The sequence below is a fragment of the Dipodomys merriami genome, unplaced genomic scaffold, assembly GCF_024711535.1.
Source record: "Dipodomys merriami isolate MVZ:Mamm:240054 unplaced genomic scaffold, mDipMer1.0.p SCAF_9, whole genome shotgun sequence".
In the NCBI taxonomy this organism is placed as follows: Eukaryota; Metazoa; Chordata; class Mammalia; order Rodentia; family Heteromyidae; genus Dipodomys; species Dipodomys merriami.
The window spans coordinates 11,044,160-11,063,204 of record NW_027206512.1 but is presented as its reverse complement, the minus strand read 5'-3'; the positions used below and the strand labels follow the sequence as shown (position 1 = coordinate 11,063,204).

General features: G+C 40.7%; 1 protein-coding gene across 3 annotated transcripts in view; it reads left to right on the top strand.

The window, feature by feature from the left end:
- The window catches only part of Aff1 (ALF transcription elongation factor 1), a 214,939-nt gene that overhangs the window by 155,571 nt on the left and 40,323 nt on the right, over positions 1-19,045 (top strand). For all 3 annotated transcript variants that reach the window (XM_070013207.1, XM_070013206.1, XM_070013210.1), the window contains 3 exons: positions 8,436-8,522; positions 9,710-9,746; positions 13,163-13,214. In XM_070013207.1, the coding sequence (XP_069869308.1) occupies positions 8,436-8,522; positions 9,710-9,746; positions 13,163-13,214 (176 nt within the window). The remainder of the gene's footprint in view (positions 1-8,435; positions 8,523-9,709; positions 9,747-13,162; positions 13,215-19,045) is intronic.

The following is a 19,045-nucleotide window of genomic DNA, read 5'->3' as shown; positions in this document are numbered from 1 at the left end:
CAGCTCATATCAAACCTTGATCCCCAGATCTCATCCTTTCAAGTAGCTAGAATTACAGGCAGGAGACACTAGCACCTGGCCAAATTTTCTTAATTAAAATGAAGTTATCGAACTCTGTAAGGCATTTGGACCAGAGTTTCATGATATGCCTCAAGTTTTTCTGGTTGTCCTTTGTGGGAACTCTAGAGCACTGTGGGGACTGTGACTAGTTGTGGGAGATTTGGTAGTATGTTTGAAGTATGAATGATAACAGTAGAAACCCTGGTTGCATGGTTATGGGATTGAGTGTTTATTTGCATTAATTCCCGTCAAAAGACAGAAGTCCCTGTATGTACTAATCTTAGTGAGGAAATTGTTAGAGCCATTACTGAAACTGCTTAAGTGCTTCCCGATTTTTTTTTTTTTTTCGGTCATCTATCCCTGGGGATGTGCCCTATTCTCTATTTTCTTGTAATACCCTTAAGTTTGTACTAGACTAATTTGAACATATAAATCTGAGGTTGGGGCAGAGAACTTCAGCTCAACCCTGTCAATCAGTTAATAGCTCCTGCCCCATGATGGTAATTGGAATATTACTTAATAAACAATATTCTGCTACTTGCATGGTCATCAGCAGGCTGAGATCTGATGATAGAGGTTCAAATCAGCTCAGGAAGGAAAATCAGTGAGACTCTTATCTCCAATTAATCACCAGAAGACCAGAAGTGGAGCTATGATTCAAAGTGATAGAGAGTTGGCCTTGAGCAGAAAAGCTCAAGGACAGTGCCTAGGTCCTGATTTCTAGCCCCTGGACCAACAAATAAAATAAATAAAATTTAAAAATACAATGTTCATTGGTTATTTGGGGGAAAAAAAGTGGGAAGGAAATAGGTATTTTGAACTTACTTTTATTAAAGGGCTCTTTTTTTTTGGGTCCGGTCAGGGGACCTGAACTCTGGGCCTGGGCGCTGTCCCTCAGCTCTTCAGCTCAAGGCTAGCGCTCTACCACTTAAGCCACAGCGCCACTTCCGGCTTTTTTCTTTTTTGCTTATGTGGTGCTGAGGAATCGAACCCAGGGCCTCGAGCATGCAAGGCAAGCGCTCTACCACTGAGCCACCTTCCCAGCCCTCTTTTTTTGTTTTGTTTTTTGGATTTTTTGTTTTTGTGGTTGTGTGTGTGTGTGTGTGTGTGTGTGTGTGTGTGTGTGTGTGTGTGTGTGTGTGTGTGTTTTGTTGTTGTTCATTCTTGGGGCTTGGACTCCGGGTTTGGGTGGTGTTTCTGAGCTTTTGTGGTCAAGGCTAGCACTTTACCACTTTGAGCCAGAGCTCCACTTCCAATTTTCTGTTGATTAATTAGAGATAAGAATCTCATGGTCTTTCCTGCCCAGCCTGGCTTTGAACCTTGATCCTCAGATCTCAGCTTCCTGTGTAGCTGGGCTTACAGGCGTGAGCCACTGACATCTGGCAAAGGACTTTTTTTTTGGTTGTTGTTTAAAAAAGTTTCTCCTTAACTAGACAAGACAAAGTTTACATTTGCACAAAAGGGCTCATGAGCACACCAAAAGAACACACATAGAACATGTATGGTAGGTGCTGCACTATTAAAGGGCTAGTTTTTGTTATTACTGAGTCTGTTCATGAGGTTTGTTTTAATTTAAGTTTTATTGTAAAGGTGATATACAAAGGGGTCACAGTTATCTAAGGTAATAAATACATTCCTTTTAAACAGTGTTAACCCTCTCCCTCATTTTCTCCTATATTTCCCCCTTCTGACTCTCTTCCTTCCTGATCATGAGTTTTTATACTTCTATAAATATATCATTGAATATGTTACTGGCTTATTCAGGAATTTTCTTCCTAACCAGGATGACTTGTAGAATTTTCTAGATTTCAGTTCCGAGATAAAGAACTTCTCCCCTTGAGATGATGTGTTTTCTTTTTGTATAACTGTTGCCTACCTTGGATTTAATTTGTAGGAAATCTGGAGGTTGATTTTATTGCTGAGATACTGTAATTGAAATAATTGAAGGCTTTGTGTAATTCTCATCCTTTGTCTATGATTTATAATTTGCTTCTATGTCTTTTTTTTTTTTTTTTTTTTTTTGGTTGGTCGTGGGGCTTGAATTCTAGGTCTGAGTGCTGTACCTCAGCTCTTCAGCTCAAAGCAAGTGCTCTGCCACTTGAGCCACAGCACCACTTCTGATTTTCTGGTGGTTCATTTTCTGGTGGTTCAAAGCCCAGGCTGGCTTTGAATACCATCCTCAGATCTCAATATCCTGAGTAGCTAGAATTACAGGCGTGAACCACCAGCTCACAGTGAAGTTTGATATTTTTTTTTAAGTAGTAGAAGATAGAGAAATGACATGTGCCTCTACTGATAATTTTTTCCCTTCAAAATAAACATTTACCCAGTTTTTCCCCATTAGTTCTGTCATTATACAGTATTATGTGATGACGGTGCCTGTAACCATCAATACACTGGTTACTATTCTGCTTAGCTTTGCACTTGTCAAATATTTTTTCAAGTTGCTTTGGGAATTTTTTTTAAAAATGTTATTGTAAAGATGCTGTACAGAGGGGTTACATTTACATGAGTAAGGTACATTTCTCATTGAGCATTGTTACCCCCACTCCATTGTTCTCCCACTATCCCTTCCCTAAAGTTCATTTCCAACACAGTGTCCTGTAAGTATCATTGTTGCAATGGGTCATCTTTTGTACTTTCAGCATTTTGTTATTTCCTTTCCTTTCCCCCAATCAGATAAATGTATATACAAGATGGGTACCAGAATCAAACACAGAGATTGCCAGGGATAAACCAACATCTCTGTAACATCTTTGTTACAGTTTTTAATTAACTTTTTAATTTTAATTTTTTTTTTGGTGGGGGGGGGGGTCCAGTCGTGGGGCCTGAACTCTGGGCCTGGGCGCTGTCCTTCAGCTCTTCAGCTCAAGGCGAGTGCTCTACCACTTGAGCCACAGCACCACTTCTGGCTTTTTTTCTTTTTGCTTATGTGGTGCTGAGGAATCGAACCCAGGGCCATGCAAGGCAAGCGCTCTACCACTGAGCCATCTTCCCAGCCCTAATTTTTTTTTTATTGGTTGTGTGTCCTGAACTCTGAGCCTGGGTGCTGTCCCTCAGTTCTTCAGCTCAAGGCTAGTGCTCTACTACTTGAGCCACAGCATCACCTCCAGCCTTTTCTGTTTATGTGGTGCTGAGGAATCGAACCCAGGGCCTCATACATACAAGGCAAGCACTCTACCTCTCAGCCACCTTCCCAACCCTCTAATTTTTATATCTTTTTCATTCTACTTCTGAAATTCCTTTTTTTTTTTTTTTTTTTTTTGTCGGTCGTGGGGCTTGAACTCTGGGCCTGGGTGCTGTCCCTTAGCTCTTCAGCTCAAGGCGAGTACTCTACCACTTGAGCTATAGCGCCACTTCCGGTTTTCTGGTGGTTTATTGGAGATAGGAGTCTCATGGTCTTTCCTGCCCGGGCTGGCTTTGAACCGCGATCCTCAGATCTCAGCCTCCTGAGTAGCTACTTCTGAAATTCTTTAGTTTAGACAGTCATAAAAATAATCAATGACTGAATTTTAAATTATGGTCTTAGCATTATTCTCTGAATTTGTGTAATGTTTGTTTCTATTTCAAAAGCAACTTCAACAATATAGATTTGTTGTCATCTGCGTGTTTAAATATATCACTTAGGTTTTGATGTATGCTAATATAAGACATGCCCTCTGTAGGAGGCATGCATTATAGCATCAGATAAGCGTTTTATGCTTAGTTCCCCAACCCGTTACCTTTCATCAGGCATCACTTTAATGAGTTCTTGCCCATTGGGATGCATGAGAGTAGTTAATGAAAGCAAAGAGGGCATATTGTCAATGTGGAAATCAGGAACTGCCCAGCAAACAGCATGCCCAGGACTGAAAAGGCCTGGGCCTTCTTGTAGATGAAAAAGTGAGATCTTTCCCCTTCTGTTTTTAACAAGTCCTATGTTCCAGACAGTGTCGTCTGTCTAAACGTTCTTGATCTTATCTTGTACCACCAATTCACAAAGGTCACTAGGAGTCCAAACACAGATGGGTGATAGCAGTAACAGTGAAAAACCAGTCATAGTCCATGTTGTTTGTTTCTCTGTGGATAGTATTTAGGGTGGAAATGTTCTAATGGAGAAGTGCTGGCTTGTTACTCCTGCAGGCTGACCAGGTAAGCAGATGGCAGACAGACTTTACTAGCAACCAGGAAATAGTTGTGAACTGGGGGGGGGGGGGGGGGGGGGCTGTGGACAACTTACCTTCAGCAAAGCATATGGAAACAGCTGGAGTCTTCTCAGCAGGCTGTCGGGCAATGAAGGCAGTGTAAGTAGACACTACTTCAGTCAACATTCCAACAATGCCTTTATAGTGCCGGGGGTAGCGTTATTATTTGTTCAGTCAGCAAATATCCATTAAACCTTCAGATACCTTTTCTAGGTCTGGGCTGTCTATGAAGAATTGAGGCAGCAAGAACTCATGGAGATTGTGACAGGAAAGGCAAAATTACAATGTTGTGATGACAATATGGGCTGTGAACAATCTGACAGTCCGGTGAACAGAGGAGGGGACAGGGAATGGATGGTGGGCAAAGAGCATGTTCAGAGGAACAGCTAGAACTAGACCACATCTACAGGGAAATGAGCAGGGGTGCGCAGCAGCTATGGGACCTAGAAGGGGTTGGGGACTGGTGCCGGTGCCACATGATTTGGCTTTGCACGTGTGATCAGTCATTCACTACCTGAGTAACCTCCTCTCTGTAGTAATAGCCCTAATTCTCTGAATACCCAAATCCTTCTAGGAAAGAAAGCATTTAGCGGAGTACATAAATTCTTTCAGAAGACCAGGGAACCACTTAGGGTTGAAAGAATTTAGGCACTTTTCAAGTGCCCAATTTAATTGTTGGGACAGCCTTAGGCATTGAGAGTAAGGATGGATGGTGTTTGGAACTAATTGGTTTCTAAAAGCCACATATCCCATTAGGATTCTTGGGGAAAACATAAGGATGCTGTTTTCAAACCCAATTATATATGTCAGCTCTTTAAAAAAAATTAACAGTTTACTGGTCCTATACCTTAAAGTATTGTCAAATAAATAGAACACCAGGGAGCTTTCTTTGGCATAGTATAGAAATTCTTTTGAAACTACACTTTGAATCAAAAGTTGTAATGTTTCCAGCACATGCCTAGAATGCCACTATTGGAGAAGCTGAGACAGAAGGATCATGAGTTTAAGAACAGGCTAGGCTATACTGCAAGACCCTATCTTTTTTTTGTTGTTGTTTTTTTGTCGGTTTGGGCCTGAACTATGGGTCTAGGCGCTGTCCCTGAGCTCTTCATCTCAAGGCTAGTGCTCTACCACTTGAGCCACAGCGCCACTTCCAGCTTTTTCTGCTATGTGATGCTGAGGAATCGAACGCAGGGCTTCATGCATGCAAGGCAAGCACTCTACCACTGAGCCACCTTCCCAGCTCCATGCAAGACCCTATCTTAAAGACCCAAATATTCCCTTAAAGCACTGTAACTTTCCCATATATTTAATGCCATGTATCTAAGCACTTTACCTGAGCTGCCATTTCTGTACTTTGAGAACTGAGACCCAAAATTTAGGTTGTCTTAGCTGATTCCGTTAGGATTGCAATTAGGACCTCTGACTGTGGTATGGTTTAGAATAGAACTGCTGCTGCAGATTGCAGAAAGTCATTCAGTAAACTGCCTCAAAGCCAGCACCAGTTACAAGGCTCATTACTGTATGCAGTCCCTTTGGTTTTATCCTGGGGTTGTAGGCACCCAGGGGGAAAGGCAGGAGAAGAAGTATGAAGGCTGGAGGTGGAAGCTTTGCTCACATACTATCTCCAGGGGATGCAAAGATCACTGGGCATTTCTGTAGAAGCAGAGAAAGTAACCAGCACTTTGGAAAGAATGAAGGGTAGGAGAGAGGTTGTGATACACAAGTGGAATAGCATATTATACTCAGTCTGAGCACCCTAGCTTGCTAGTCGACCGTTTGCCAGCCAGGTGTGATGCATGTGGCAAGGCCACTGCTTTTGCAACACTGAAAAGACAGAGGTGTCTATAACCTGCCGTCCGCTCAGCCTCCTGCTTCCTTGTTTTGAGCCTCAATTTTCTCATCTGCAAAAATGTTGGGAGTTTCTCCATCTGAAAAAGTGAATCTTTGTGCTGTGATATCCCTTTTCAGATGTGTGTGTGTGTATGCTTATATGTATTTGAAATTAGACATACCCTTAATTTGTAATTTTTAGAATCTTGCCCTTCAACCCAGGAAACAGTGAGTAAAGAGAATCAAACTTCATGGAAAAAGAAGGTAATTGTTAAGGCCTCCTCCCTCAAAAGTTCTTATGTGCTAATAGTATGTATCAGGGAAGGGTCAAAGCCATTAAAACCCTCCCAAGTGGAACAAGTGGCCTGAATTACTTGTTTGCTTAAGTAAAACAGGAAAGTTCTTCTTTGAACTTCAATAATTCCAGGAAGTGCAGTAAAGAAGCCGAGGGAGGAAGAAAGCGTGGATGGAGGCTCTTCCTGTACTGCAGGCCTCCAGCACCCATTACTACAAGCATTGTGACATGTGCAGGGCCCAGTCCATTCCCCTTTCATCCTCTTATTCTTCAAACTCATTTTTTGTTTTGTTTTGTTTTGTTTTTTCGTCACAACAGTTGTGGGGCCTGAACTCTGGGCCTGGGTGCTGCCCTCAGCTCTTCAGCTCAAGGCGAGCGCTCTACCACTTGAGCCACAGCACCACTTCCAGCGTTTTTCTTTTTACTTATGTGGTGCTGAGGAATCGAACCCAGGGCCTCAGGCATGCAAGGCAAGCACTCTACCAAGTTTTGTTACATTTGAGAGACTCAATTTTTAAACATAACCCATTCCAGTAGGATTGTTTTTCAGATTTTTTTAATTGTGATTAAGTAGTTACATAATTTCCCAAATTTCACAGTATTGTGGGATAGTGATGCTTAGTTAAAGTCACATTCATCTTTCTGGGGCAAATTGTCTATCATGGTCTATAACATTTATGAGTTCTATGAGCTTTGCAATACAGTTATTTCTTCCACATTGGGTGATATGTACATTTCTTTTGTTTTGCATAGCATCAGCTGTTCCCTCTTTCCCACTTGTTCCCTCCCTCCCATCTCTGCCATTGAGTTGCTTAGTTCATTTTGATCAATGTCCAGTGCAGCTGATGGGTCCTGCTGTTGTATGTTTTTCCCTGATTCCCTCAAGTTCTGTGTCATCCTCCTGGTTTCCCTCCGGTGTACACATATATATGGCATCATATATGTGATCTGCAGCATGGGGTTATTGATTAGTGATTGGACCAGATGAGTGGAAGTCCTTTGTTTCTTGTCTTGTTAATTTTGTTGTATCACCTTACATTTTGGATTTAACATCCACTTATCAGGGAGACCAGTTGCCATTTGTCTCTTTGCTCTGGGCTTACCTTGCTCAATATGATTTCTTCTAGCTCCATCCATTTCCCTGCAAATGCCATTATTTTGACCTTTCTAATGGCAGCATAATATTCCATTGTGTATAGATACCACAATTTTTGGACCCATTCATCTGTGGTGGGACATCTGGGTTGTTTCCATATCCTGGCTATTGTGAACAGTGCTGCAATAAACATGGAGGTGCATGTGTCCTTGTATACTGGTTCCTGTTGTTCAGGATAGATGCCTAGAAGCGGTATGACTGAGTCATAGGGGAGGTCAGTATTTAGCTTTCTGAGGACCTTCCAGACTGCTTTCCAAAGTGGTTGTATAAGTGTACATTCCCACCAGCAGTGTAATAGGGTTCCTCTTTCTCCGCATCCCCTCCAGCATTTATCATTGGCTGACTTCAGGATGTGGGACATTCTGACTGGGGTAAGGTATTGTCTTTACTTGCATTTCCTTCACAACCAGGGATGGTGAACATTTCCTCATGTGTTTCTTTACCATTTTTATCTCTTTTTCTGAGAAGTCTCTCTTTAGTTCCCTTGCCCATTTAGTAATTGGTTTGTTAGGTTTGGGAGGGATTAGTTTCTTGAGTTCCCTGTATATACTGGATATTAACCCCTTGTCTGATATATTGCTGGTAAATATTTTTTCCCAGTTATTTGGTTGTCTTTCTAGCTTGGTTGCTATAGCTTTAGCTGTGCAGAAACTTTTTATTTTAAGGTAGTCCCATTTGTCAAGTCTCTCTCCAATTTGTTGTGAGCCTGAGACTCTGTTCAGGAAGTTCCTGCCTGTGCCTATAAGTTCAAGTATCTCTCCTCCAGTAGGATTTTTTTTTAAGTAACTTTTTAAGTAAATAACTTTCAATCATCAATCCGCTTTACACTAAGATCAAAAAGTTAACTAAGATAAAAAAAGTTCTAGTTGTAATTTATTTCTTCTTCCCTTTTCAAATCTCTTTCTAGGAAATGACCCATTCGTGGCCTCCTCCTTTGACAGCAATACATACACCTAGTACAGCAGAGCCATCCAAATTTCCTTTCCCCACAAAGGTAAGTATGACAGGCACAGCATTTACCTTAGTGAAAAGGGTGAAGTGTGCTGTGAGAGCTGTTGGTAGAATGTTGATGGAATCTTTAGAGATGAGGTTAAAATCATAATTTAGCTTCCGGAGTATTTCATAATGCTTTTAAGCTTATCCTCCAACTTACTAGTAACAGCATCTTAGATTTGCACAGGGATTTACAGCTTATAAAAGCAGTCAGGATTCCCTGGTACAACATTTTTTTTCCCCCTTAGTCTAGGGGCTTGAACTTGGCCTGGGTGCTATCCCTGAGCTTCTTTTGCTCCGAAGGCTTGAGCTCTACCATTGAGCACAGCTTTACTTCTGGCTGTTTCTGCTGCTGCTTTCTTCATTTATTGGAGATAAAAGAGACTCACAGCCTTTGATCTCAGCCTCCTGAGCAGTAGTATTACAGGCATGAGCTAAGCCCAGCTACATCAGCTTATTTGAGGGTTCTTTCTGTGGAGCTTGCACATACATACACATACAAACGCATGCTTGTGCACACACACATGTATCTTAGCTTCCTGAATTTTCTTAAGCTTGTTGTAATCAGTGACATAAGTGCTGGTTTTCATGAGAAACAACTGAATGCTGACTCATATGCTTCAGTGCTTGTGAACAGTGCATTACAATACAGCCAGATTTTCTTTTTTTGGCTTGTATTTTCCAGTAACCTTCAGGATATTGATGTAGTTTAGGTGTGTTCTGCACAGCCTACTATGTATCTATATACATCTGTAGTTGTTCTTTTTCATGATATTATTCACAACATTCTATCTATATACACCCATTTTCCCACAAGGTAGATTTTACTTATTTTATAATGATACTTTGATAGAAAGGCAATTTATTTGGAATAAAACTTTAAACTCTGACATAACCTTTAAACTCTGAAAAATAAACTAGGAAAGAACAGAAAAAAATAAAGCTATATGTAAAAATCAGTGTTTATGCATTGAAGATTGATTATTAGAGAGATGAATAGTTATGTGTCATATAGTAAAATAATAATTGTAGAGTCTATGGATATTGCTTCTAACTATCTGTCTTTTAAAAAATATGTATTGAAAGCTGATATATGACTTATCTTTTCAATGTTAAAAGCAACGTGATTTTGCCCTTAGGAAAACTTTAATATCTTAATCACCAGAGTTGTTATTTTTTTCTCTCTAGGATTCTCAGCACATCTGTTCTGCAATCCAAAATCAGAGTAAGTAAATGTCTAGAATAGTTTATTCCATTGAAGAACAAAGCATAATTTTTACTGATTTAATGTAAAACCTTAGAAGTAATTGCTCCAGCAGAGAGGAGGCTGTCCTATATTGAAAGAACAGAAGAGAGAGCCAAAAACTTGGTCTTTAGGTGTTATTTCGGATTGTTGTAAAGAGTTAATGAAAATGTTCTAGCAAAACACTAACAAGCAAAATTAGATATTATTTACATATTATTTTTTGAATGTGGCTCCCAAAATATTACACCCAGGAATTGTATATAAGAATAGGCTGGCATAGCTTGGCAGTAGCACACCCCTATAATTCTAGCACCTAGAAGGCAGGTTCAAGATCTGGGGTACATAGTGAAATGACACTATTCCCCAAAACAAAATAAAATAATCCAAGAAAGAATAAGTTGGGGGCTGGGATCGTGGCTTAGTGGTAGAGTGCTTGCCTAGCATACATGAAGCCTGGGTTCCTCAGTATCACATAAACAAACAAACAAACAAAAAAGCCAGAAGGGGTGCTGTGGCTCAGTGGGTGGAGTGTTAGCTTTGAGCAAAAGAAGCTCAGGGACAGTACCTAGACCCTGAGTTCAAGCCCTAAGACTGGCAAGAAAAAAAAATTGGAAACTTTTTTGTGTGATTTCTCTAATTTTAAAACCAAACATTTTTGTAAAGAATACAGCACACAGCTTCTCTAGCTCCTCCATCTCTCTTGGCCATGTAATTATTGATCCCTGCTTGAAGAATTGAAAATACTTGAAAACTCAGAGGGAAATAATTGGGTCCAGCTTTTCCGTTCAACCATAATTCCTCAAATCAATAAATTCTTTGTTTTCTGACCTATGCAAGGCATGTCAGCCTTACAAATATCACTTGGATAGCTGCAATTAATTAGATCCACAGAATATCTTAAGTGGGATAAGATACTTGCACAGGTGGAAATAACCTGCAGCAGGATGTGGTAATTGCTACAGGAATGAAGTGTTAATCTTCAAAGGATGAAGAGGCCAACAGCTGGGTGCATGGTGTGTCTGTATGCATGCTGGGAGAAGGGGGAAGGGGAGCTCGCAGATCTCTGTAGAACTGCTTCTACCTTCAGATTTATTTCCCCGCCATGATACTTTTCCTTCACATTTGTTTTTCCTCTTGATGATTTTAGCTTGAATCTTAAGGATATGAGGGGAGGGGAAAAGATTAGAAAATCGAGGAAAGGAAAATCTTCCTTTAGAATAGTGTAAATCAATACAATCTCAGAGTCAATCTTCCTTGCTGCTGGACACTGTTCCTGGGCACTGGTCCTGAGCTGCTTTTGCTCAAAGCTACAGCTCTACCACTCATTGGACATAATAGTCTCACAGACTTTTCTGCCCTGGCTGGCTTTGAACTTCAATTCTCAGATCTCAGTCTCCTTAGTAGCTAGGATTATAGGCACGGGACACTGGCACCCAGTGGTGAATCTCCTTTTGTTGGCATTTTGGCCACTAATTCAAACACACATGACTAGTAGGGGGTGAAGTTGGAGTGCCAGGTATGGATATGTAGGGCTGCTTTGGGGCTGCCAAGCATGCAAATCCTGTCTTCTAGTGGATGACTCCTGGGATTGCTAGCTCTTGCTATGGAATAAGCGGCTCTCTACGTTAACAAACTGTCAGTTTAAGACAAACTCATAAGCACGTTCTAAGCTGGGAATGGACCACCCTGTTGGCCTGTGCAGTATGTAAAGCCACTTCCTTGTTACTTTGATGAGAAGTCCCTGATGGGAACCTGACAGGACTCCTATTACCAGCTGCTTGCACCAGATCTTTCACAGTGCTGCCCTTTTATTATTTCTTAGTGTTTTGGGAGCTTGATGCCTGTGAGAACGTGATTTTTTAAGTTCTGAAAAGGGAGATCTAGTTGGTTGGATGAAGAAAGAATGAGGGCTGAATGGAGCAGTGAATGAAGAGTGGAGTATGCTCACATGCATAGAACTAGTTTTGGAGCCTGAAGGATAGATAGGTAGAGATTTGAGCGTGTACTCACTTTCTTGCCTATGTTTGCTGCAAAAACATGGCTACCTGAGAATATTGCAAATTTTTGGAACCTGGAACCCAGTCACAGTGATTATGTGTAGTTCCTGGTAATGGTTAGAAGAAGGACGTCTACCCTTTGATTAAACTATAGCCCTGGTTCTAGCTGTCTCAACAGGAGGAGGCACTTGGAAATATCACATAAGAACTGCTGCCACCCTGAGGATAAAGAGACCAATTGCAAATATGCAGGGCTCTCCACATGACAGTTGTGGGATGAATGAACCCGCCTAAGAAGTTCCACTTTGGTTCTATTTCCAGTTTCCTTGACCTTATGTCTAGACACATGTAACTGCTTGCCAACTGGTGTGTTGCTCCACAGTTCACATTTCAAATTTGCTCTCTTCTGTGTTACATAGGGTAGCATCACTGTAATCATCTTCATAGGCCCTCTATAGCCTGTGTCTGTTTCAATCATTGAAGGTGTCCCCAAACTTCCCATCCTGGGTTTAGGGCTCTCTGAGCCTGACTCTCCCACTTCCCACTTCTGCCCACCACACAACCACACAGCTACCCTTTCCAAACATGAGTGCTTTAACTCCTCCCACTTGTATCTTTGCTCTTCCCCTCTGCCTGAAGGCCTCTTGCAGGCTTTCCATCAGAAACCCACCTGTCCCCTGTGACAGAATCCATTGTATTCTATTTCTGCCTTTGTTCATAACCAACAGACTGACCATTCTGTGGTTTCCCAGGGTATGCAATTGATCTGTGTACTTACGTCATACTGCCAAGGATGATAGATATTTATGAGTTTGTTTCATGTCCCTCAGTCAACTACCACTGTACTGAGGACCGGACTGGATGCCTTGCACATGGACCCTACTAGGCAGTCTGTAAATAGGTGCTGAGTGAGTGAATTGGGTCATGAGGGATTGAGAAAGGGAGAGGACAGGTGAGATGGAGGCTGTGAAGAGGGAGCGTTGGCCAATTGCTGATGGATGTGGGAGTCAAGCCAGGAGAGGGTGACTAATGCAGCAGCCGTGTCCTAGCACTTCAGTATGAGCCCGTCAACTGTCATCAAGAACAAGAAAGTCTCCATGCTGAGACAGTTCCTGGCAACTTAAGAGGCTAGCAAACATTACCTTCAAGATGGGTTTAGTGTTTTAAAAGGTTGTTTGTTGTTTATTTGTTTTGGTATATCTAAACAGACCTTGTACTTGAAAGCACCATAAATGTTATAACAGTGAGATTACATCAACAGCAGTGTGCAACACTGGTTGACAGAACATATACTGAGTGTTTAGGGAAAAGGAAGGAAGCGATAAAAGGGGAACTTAAGCTAATGATCTCATAAATGTGTGTCATTATGCTGCTCTGACATTGTCTCCTTCCCCACAGAACAATATGATACGCCTTCAAAAACCCACCCTAATTCTCAGCAAGGAACATCGTAAGTAAAATGCTTTTGTCTATTAAAAGTTTATAATATGACGTTGGTATTTCCCATGTAAATCCATTGCTTAGATTTTTTTTTCCTGCTTTCAATTAATGGCATTCATAAAATACTACTGCATTGTACAGGGAGGAAATGACCCGTTTATATTTGGATCAAGTTCTCCTGTTGATGGTTTATGTACCATAAGAGATTGTGCTAAGAGGTTTTCTGGAAAGAAAAGTTTTGAGTTGTTATTTACATATATTAACTGTGGAAAATAGAGGACTTTGGCTTTTGAAATTTCAGTCTTAAAAAGCTTTAGCTTTTGGAAATAAATTTTGGGAGCTGTGCTCAATTTAAGGTTTCCTGCTGGGTTTTTTTTGGCCTGGTTTTACTAATAAGGAGGTAGTCCTATTGCCCACCTGTTCTTTATTAAGACCAGGCAAGTCTAGATAGGTTTGGATCTTTTTGAGGATTTTTTAAAAAAAAACGTATTACAGATTTTTGATTCAGCATTTTGACCCAACTTATTAATGTTTTTTTCTTTAATGTTCAACTTCTCTTTCTTTGCCTTCTTACTACCCTATCTGTTACAGGGCTATTATCTTTGGAGGCCTTTCACGCCCCTTTTATCTAATCAGTCACTAACACACTGAGTTGCTAATAGAGGATTGTAGGGGCTCCAGGACTTTAGGCTCAGTTTCTACTTTTAAGCATTTTTTTCTATTTTATATCTTTTGGAAAGTGAGCATTTGCTTTGGATTGGTTTAAAAACTGTATAGCTGAGCTAAATAATTACATATTCTAGCCATGGTTGAATGTAGGACTGGGTTAAGTCTATGCTCCCAACTGCCAGCTCCTTTATGGAATTTGGAAGAGCAAAATGAGCCAGAAACAATGCAATGAGACTTGTTCCGGGCAAGGGGTGGTACTGGGGTTTGAACTCGGACTTCACATTTGCCAAGGGGATATTCTGAATCTATATCATATCTCCAACCTTTTTTTTTTTTTTTTTTTTTTTTGTTGGTTGTGGGGCTTGAACTCTGGGCCTGGGCGCTGTCCCTCAGCTCTTCAGCTCAAGGCTAGCGCTCTACCACTTGAGCCACAGCACCACTTCCAGTTTTCTAGTGGTTTGTTGGAGATAAGACTCTCACAGAGTTTCCTGCCTGAGCTGGCTTTGAACAGTGATCCTCAGATCTCAGCTTCCTGAGTAGCTAGAATTACAGGTGTGCGCCACCGATGTTGGCCAACCTTTTTTTTTTTTTTTTTTTTACTGATTATTTTTGAGACAGAGTCGTGGTTCCTGCTTTAAACTTCTCATTGTAACTGGGATGACAGACATGCTCCACCATATCAATTCTTTCCACTGAGACTGAGTCTTCTGAACTTGTGTGTGTGTGTGTGTGTGTGTGTGTGTGTGTGTGTGTGTGTGTGTGTGTGTGTGTGTGTGTGTGTGTGTGTGTGTGTGTGTGTGTGCGTGCGTGCACCCATATATACATGCAAGTTAAGAGTATACTTTGCCTGGAGTTTAAGTTTATAGCCTCATGCTCTCGCTTGGCTTTTTTGCTTACCATGGGAACTATGCCTCCAGTTCTTTTTATGTTTTTGCTGGTTAATTGGAGATGTGTCTCTCACATTTATCTGCTTGGGCTGGTTTTGAATGGGGATCTTCAGATCTTTGCTTCCTGAGTAGCTAGGATTTTAGGTGTGAGTTACCAGCACTGAGTACTGTCAGCTTTCTTTCTTTTTTTTTCCTGGCTGGCCTCAAAACTTAATCTTGCCTCCCAAGTAGTTAGGAGTGAGTTACACTGGGTTACTTCCAAGTAGTCACAGGAATGAGCCACTGGGGGGGGGGGGGGGGAGGTTGCTTGTGATCAGAATATATTTTATTTGTGATACCTGTAGATGAATTTTATGTGGAAAAACCCCTTATGTCTGTTCTCTTTCCTTTTTCTGTTTCAGCAGCTGTATTACTAGAGCAGCTATGTTATTAGAGCTGCTGCTACTAGTATTAGTATATAATAGTTGTACAAAGACACTCCCTTGTACATGCACACAATGTGCCCTGATCAAATTCACTTCCTTTATTGCCTGTTTCATCTCCTCCCTGTCCCTCTCTTTTTTCTTTCTTATTGTTGGTCATGGGGCTTAAACTCAGGGCCTGGGCACTGTCCCTGAGCTTTTCTGCTCAAAGCTATCACTCTACCACTTGGAGCCACAGCTCTGCTTCCAGTTTTCTGGTGGTTATTGGGAGATAACAGTGTTTTGGACTTTCCCTGCTCCAGCTGACTTTGAACCATGATCTTCAGATCTCAGCTTCTCTTTGAGTAGCTAGGGTTATGGGTGTGAGCCACTCGTGCCTGTTTTGTATTTTCTTTATAACTTGCTAATTAACCATTATATGAAATTAACTAGTATATAAAATCATGTAGGAAAGAGGGTTGTGGTGGTCCTAGGAGACTTGAGGGAGGAGTGCAATTGGGGACTCATGGAGGTGAGGAGAGAAAGTATCTCTGAGGCAATACTTTGTGTGATTTTTAGGGATGGGATTGGTGGTATTGATAGGTTCCAAAATGAAATCTACCTTGGGGACAAAAGGAATTACTCTCATGAATTTTTAATAGCATTAGCTGAAAGTGCCATCCCAGTTAATTTGTAATGCACAATTACTATTTCAGATTTAGTATAACAAGTCTCTTAGTGCTCATGGTTAGTTTGATCTGGTGTCAGCATTTGGGTTCTTTTTTTTTTTGGGGGGGGGTATGGTTGTGGGGCCTGAACTCTGGGTCTGGGCGCTGTCCCTCAGCTCTTCAGCTCAAGGCTAGTGTTCTACCACTTGAGCCACAGCACCACTTCTGGCTTTTTTCTTTTTGCTTATGTGGTGCTGAGGAATCGAACCCAGGGCCTCAGGCATGCAAGGCAAGCACTCTACCACTCAGCCACCTTCCCAGCCCCTGCATTTGGGTTCTTTGCTATGCATTTAAGCCATTTGCATGGCAGGAGTGCCAGGGAGATAATATAATGTACTTTGCATGTTAACAGTTAAACTATAGATTCATTTCTACTTTGGCTTAGAAAATCAATCTAGGTCTTACACCTTTTTCTTTCAGAGTTCTTAATCCATAGAAAAGGAAAGTTGGTACATGCAAAGGATGAAGTAGTGCCCTGCAGTAAAGAATATGCAACAGACAGCTTGTGTTATATCATACCTTGTTCAGACTTGGGTGAGGGTAGTAAAGGGTTAGAAGGCATAGATGGAGAAATATATGATGAATTCATTGAATTTGATCTCTGTTTTAATCTCTGGTTATTTTGCAATAGTGGATCACTCGGAAGCTTTGCATGTAACTGATTAGCTAGGGTGCTAGTGCTGTTTCCCCAAGGTGAAGTAAGGGCATGCTTGTCTAAGAACAAGCTTAGCTTTGGAATTCTCTTCCTTTCTAAGGTATAGATCTGTATAGATGTCAACAAAGTACAAAATGTTTCTACTTCCTGCAGTTAGCATGCCCTTTCTTTGATGTAGACAGGTCTTGTGTCTCCATATGCAGCTTTCTGCAGTTGTCTCCTCTCAGAAGAGTTGATGTGTTAATAATTTTGTGTAGCTGATGTTCCCCCTTATGCCACTATTTACTAAAAATGAGAGATGACTGCATGTGTGTCTGTCTGTCTGTCTGTCTGTCTGTCTGTCTGTCTGTCTATCTATCTATCTATCTATCTATCTATCTATCTATCTATGTATCTGCCACTGAAACACTGAAATCATTGACATTTACTTAGAATAAGGGACCAAAATTAGTTGTAGTGAGCACCTAAGATTTTACTTTTGTGGAAAGTTGGTTTAGAAAGAGGAAATAGCTGGAGGTGAAGGCTGGGATTATGATGGTTCTTGGAGTTGGACAAGAAGGAAAGACAGAAAGCTAACATAGCCAGAGATCGTCTGATACTTTTTTTTTTTTTTAATGAATCTGAGTTTTCATCTTTAGAAAAATTTTGGCTTTAAAATATTTTGGTAAAGAACTTGATTACCATTTCTGTGAATTTACTGTAATATAAAAGAATCACATCAGAATGTGGTGGCTGAAGTATCTTTTGCTGCTGTTAGTGGTGGTGGTGCTGTTAGTATGGAGGATCCAAACAACCACTGTCTTAACCCTCAGCCCCTCAGTATCGTTCAGAATTAGGTCTAAAGACAGTGGTTTCTTTGTGTCAGTTAATTTAAATTATATTGAAGGTTTTTTTTTTCTCTTTAAATGTTAGCTTCTATTTGAAGTTATTTACTCTGAAACTTTATTTCACTGAAAGCTGTAACTGAAAGTACTGAGGGGTTTTGCATGTTTTGGCCAAACTGGAGTTTGAATTCAGGACCTGTGCTTCCTAAGTAGGCACGCTTAACATTGAGCCATTCCCCAGATGTTTACTGCCAAATATTATGAAAAGAAATAGTAAGAATCACCTCAGACTTAAAGCTTATAATTTTTTACTACTCAGGTGTAGCTCAGCCATCACTCCAGTTTTGAAAATAAGGAGCAAACATTTGTGCGGGTCATTTATTTCATTTATATATTTGTAGATCTACATTAGTCCTGAATCACAGAGCATTCTTAAATGTTCTCAATGTTCCTAGATGTTGCAGGAAAAATGTTGCAAGAGAAAAGGAGATACATTATTTTGAAAAGATCAGGAACCCAGGGTTATGGGTGTGTGTAATTGTTTTGGTAAGCTACATACAGAAGTGTTTTATTCTCAAGAGGAAAAGTAAGTAAAGATATATAATAAAGGAGAATAGTAGAAAAGTGAATCTGTTAGACTGAGTGTTAACGAATTTCTTTATACCTAAAGCAAAGCCGTTTTTTTTTTTTTAATTTTTAATTTTTTAAGTGCTGGAATCACCTGTTGCTGATGGCTCACACCTGTATTCCTAGCTATTCTGGAAACCAGTTAAGGCAGGGAAGAAAGTCTGTGAAACTCTTTGTTTACCATTAAGCACCAAAAAGCTGGAAATGGAGCTGTGGCTCAAGTGTGTGAGTGCTAGCCTTGAGACAGCACTCAGGCTCTGAGTTCAGCCTGTGGGACCAACACACGTGTGTGTGTGTGTGTGTGCACACACACGCACACACACACACAACACAAACACACTTAACTTACTCTTCCTTTCTCATGAGTCCTGACAGGACACCATGACTTCAGGTCATGGTAGCATTAGTCTTGGTGTAGTCTGTTTAACTCTGGGATATTTTATCATTAGTAAATGGTATTCTATGATGACTTATACTATACCATTTATATAACATTGTATTAAATATAAATTGAAATGATATTCTGAAGAATCTATGAAATGATGCAGATTTTAAACAATTTTTTAAATACTGTTAAAGTGCTTGTGATCTCATTCAGAGAATTCACCGGGAGCTCTCCTTACTGGAAGCATGGAGCCATTGCTTAAAGTACTTCAGGAACCCTCTCTAGGGTAGTAATATATTTTACTACTGTACTTGGTCTTAGATGAAAGTTAAAACAGTTGTCAAGTGCCTATTATGTAATAGGTAAGTGTTAAGTAAACGAGTTTCAGCTTATGCACCGCAATAGAGAAATTATTCTTTTTACTACTTAACCTACTTTTAACCCCCAGTACACAAACATTTGCTGGCCTTGACTTTGCGTGACTTGGGAAATATTTCCAATAATAGCCTTCGTTCAGCCATTCAGTACCTAAAGTAGCTTTGGGTACTGAGCATAGTCAGGAAGACCGGGTCCCTGTCTTCAGCATGCAGATTGCATTAGTAAGGAACAAGGTGACACTGTGACAAGGTGGGGAGAGGAGGGATTTCAGGTAGGGTATGCTTCAG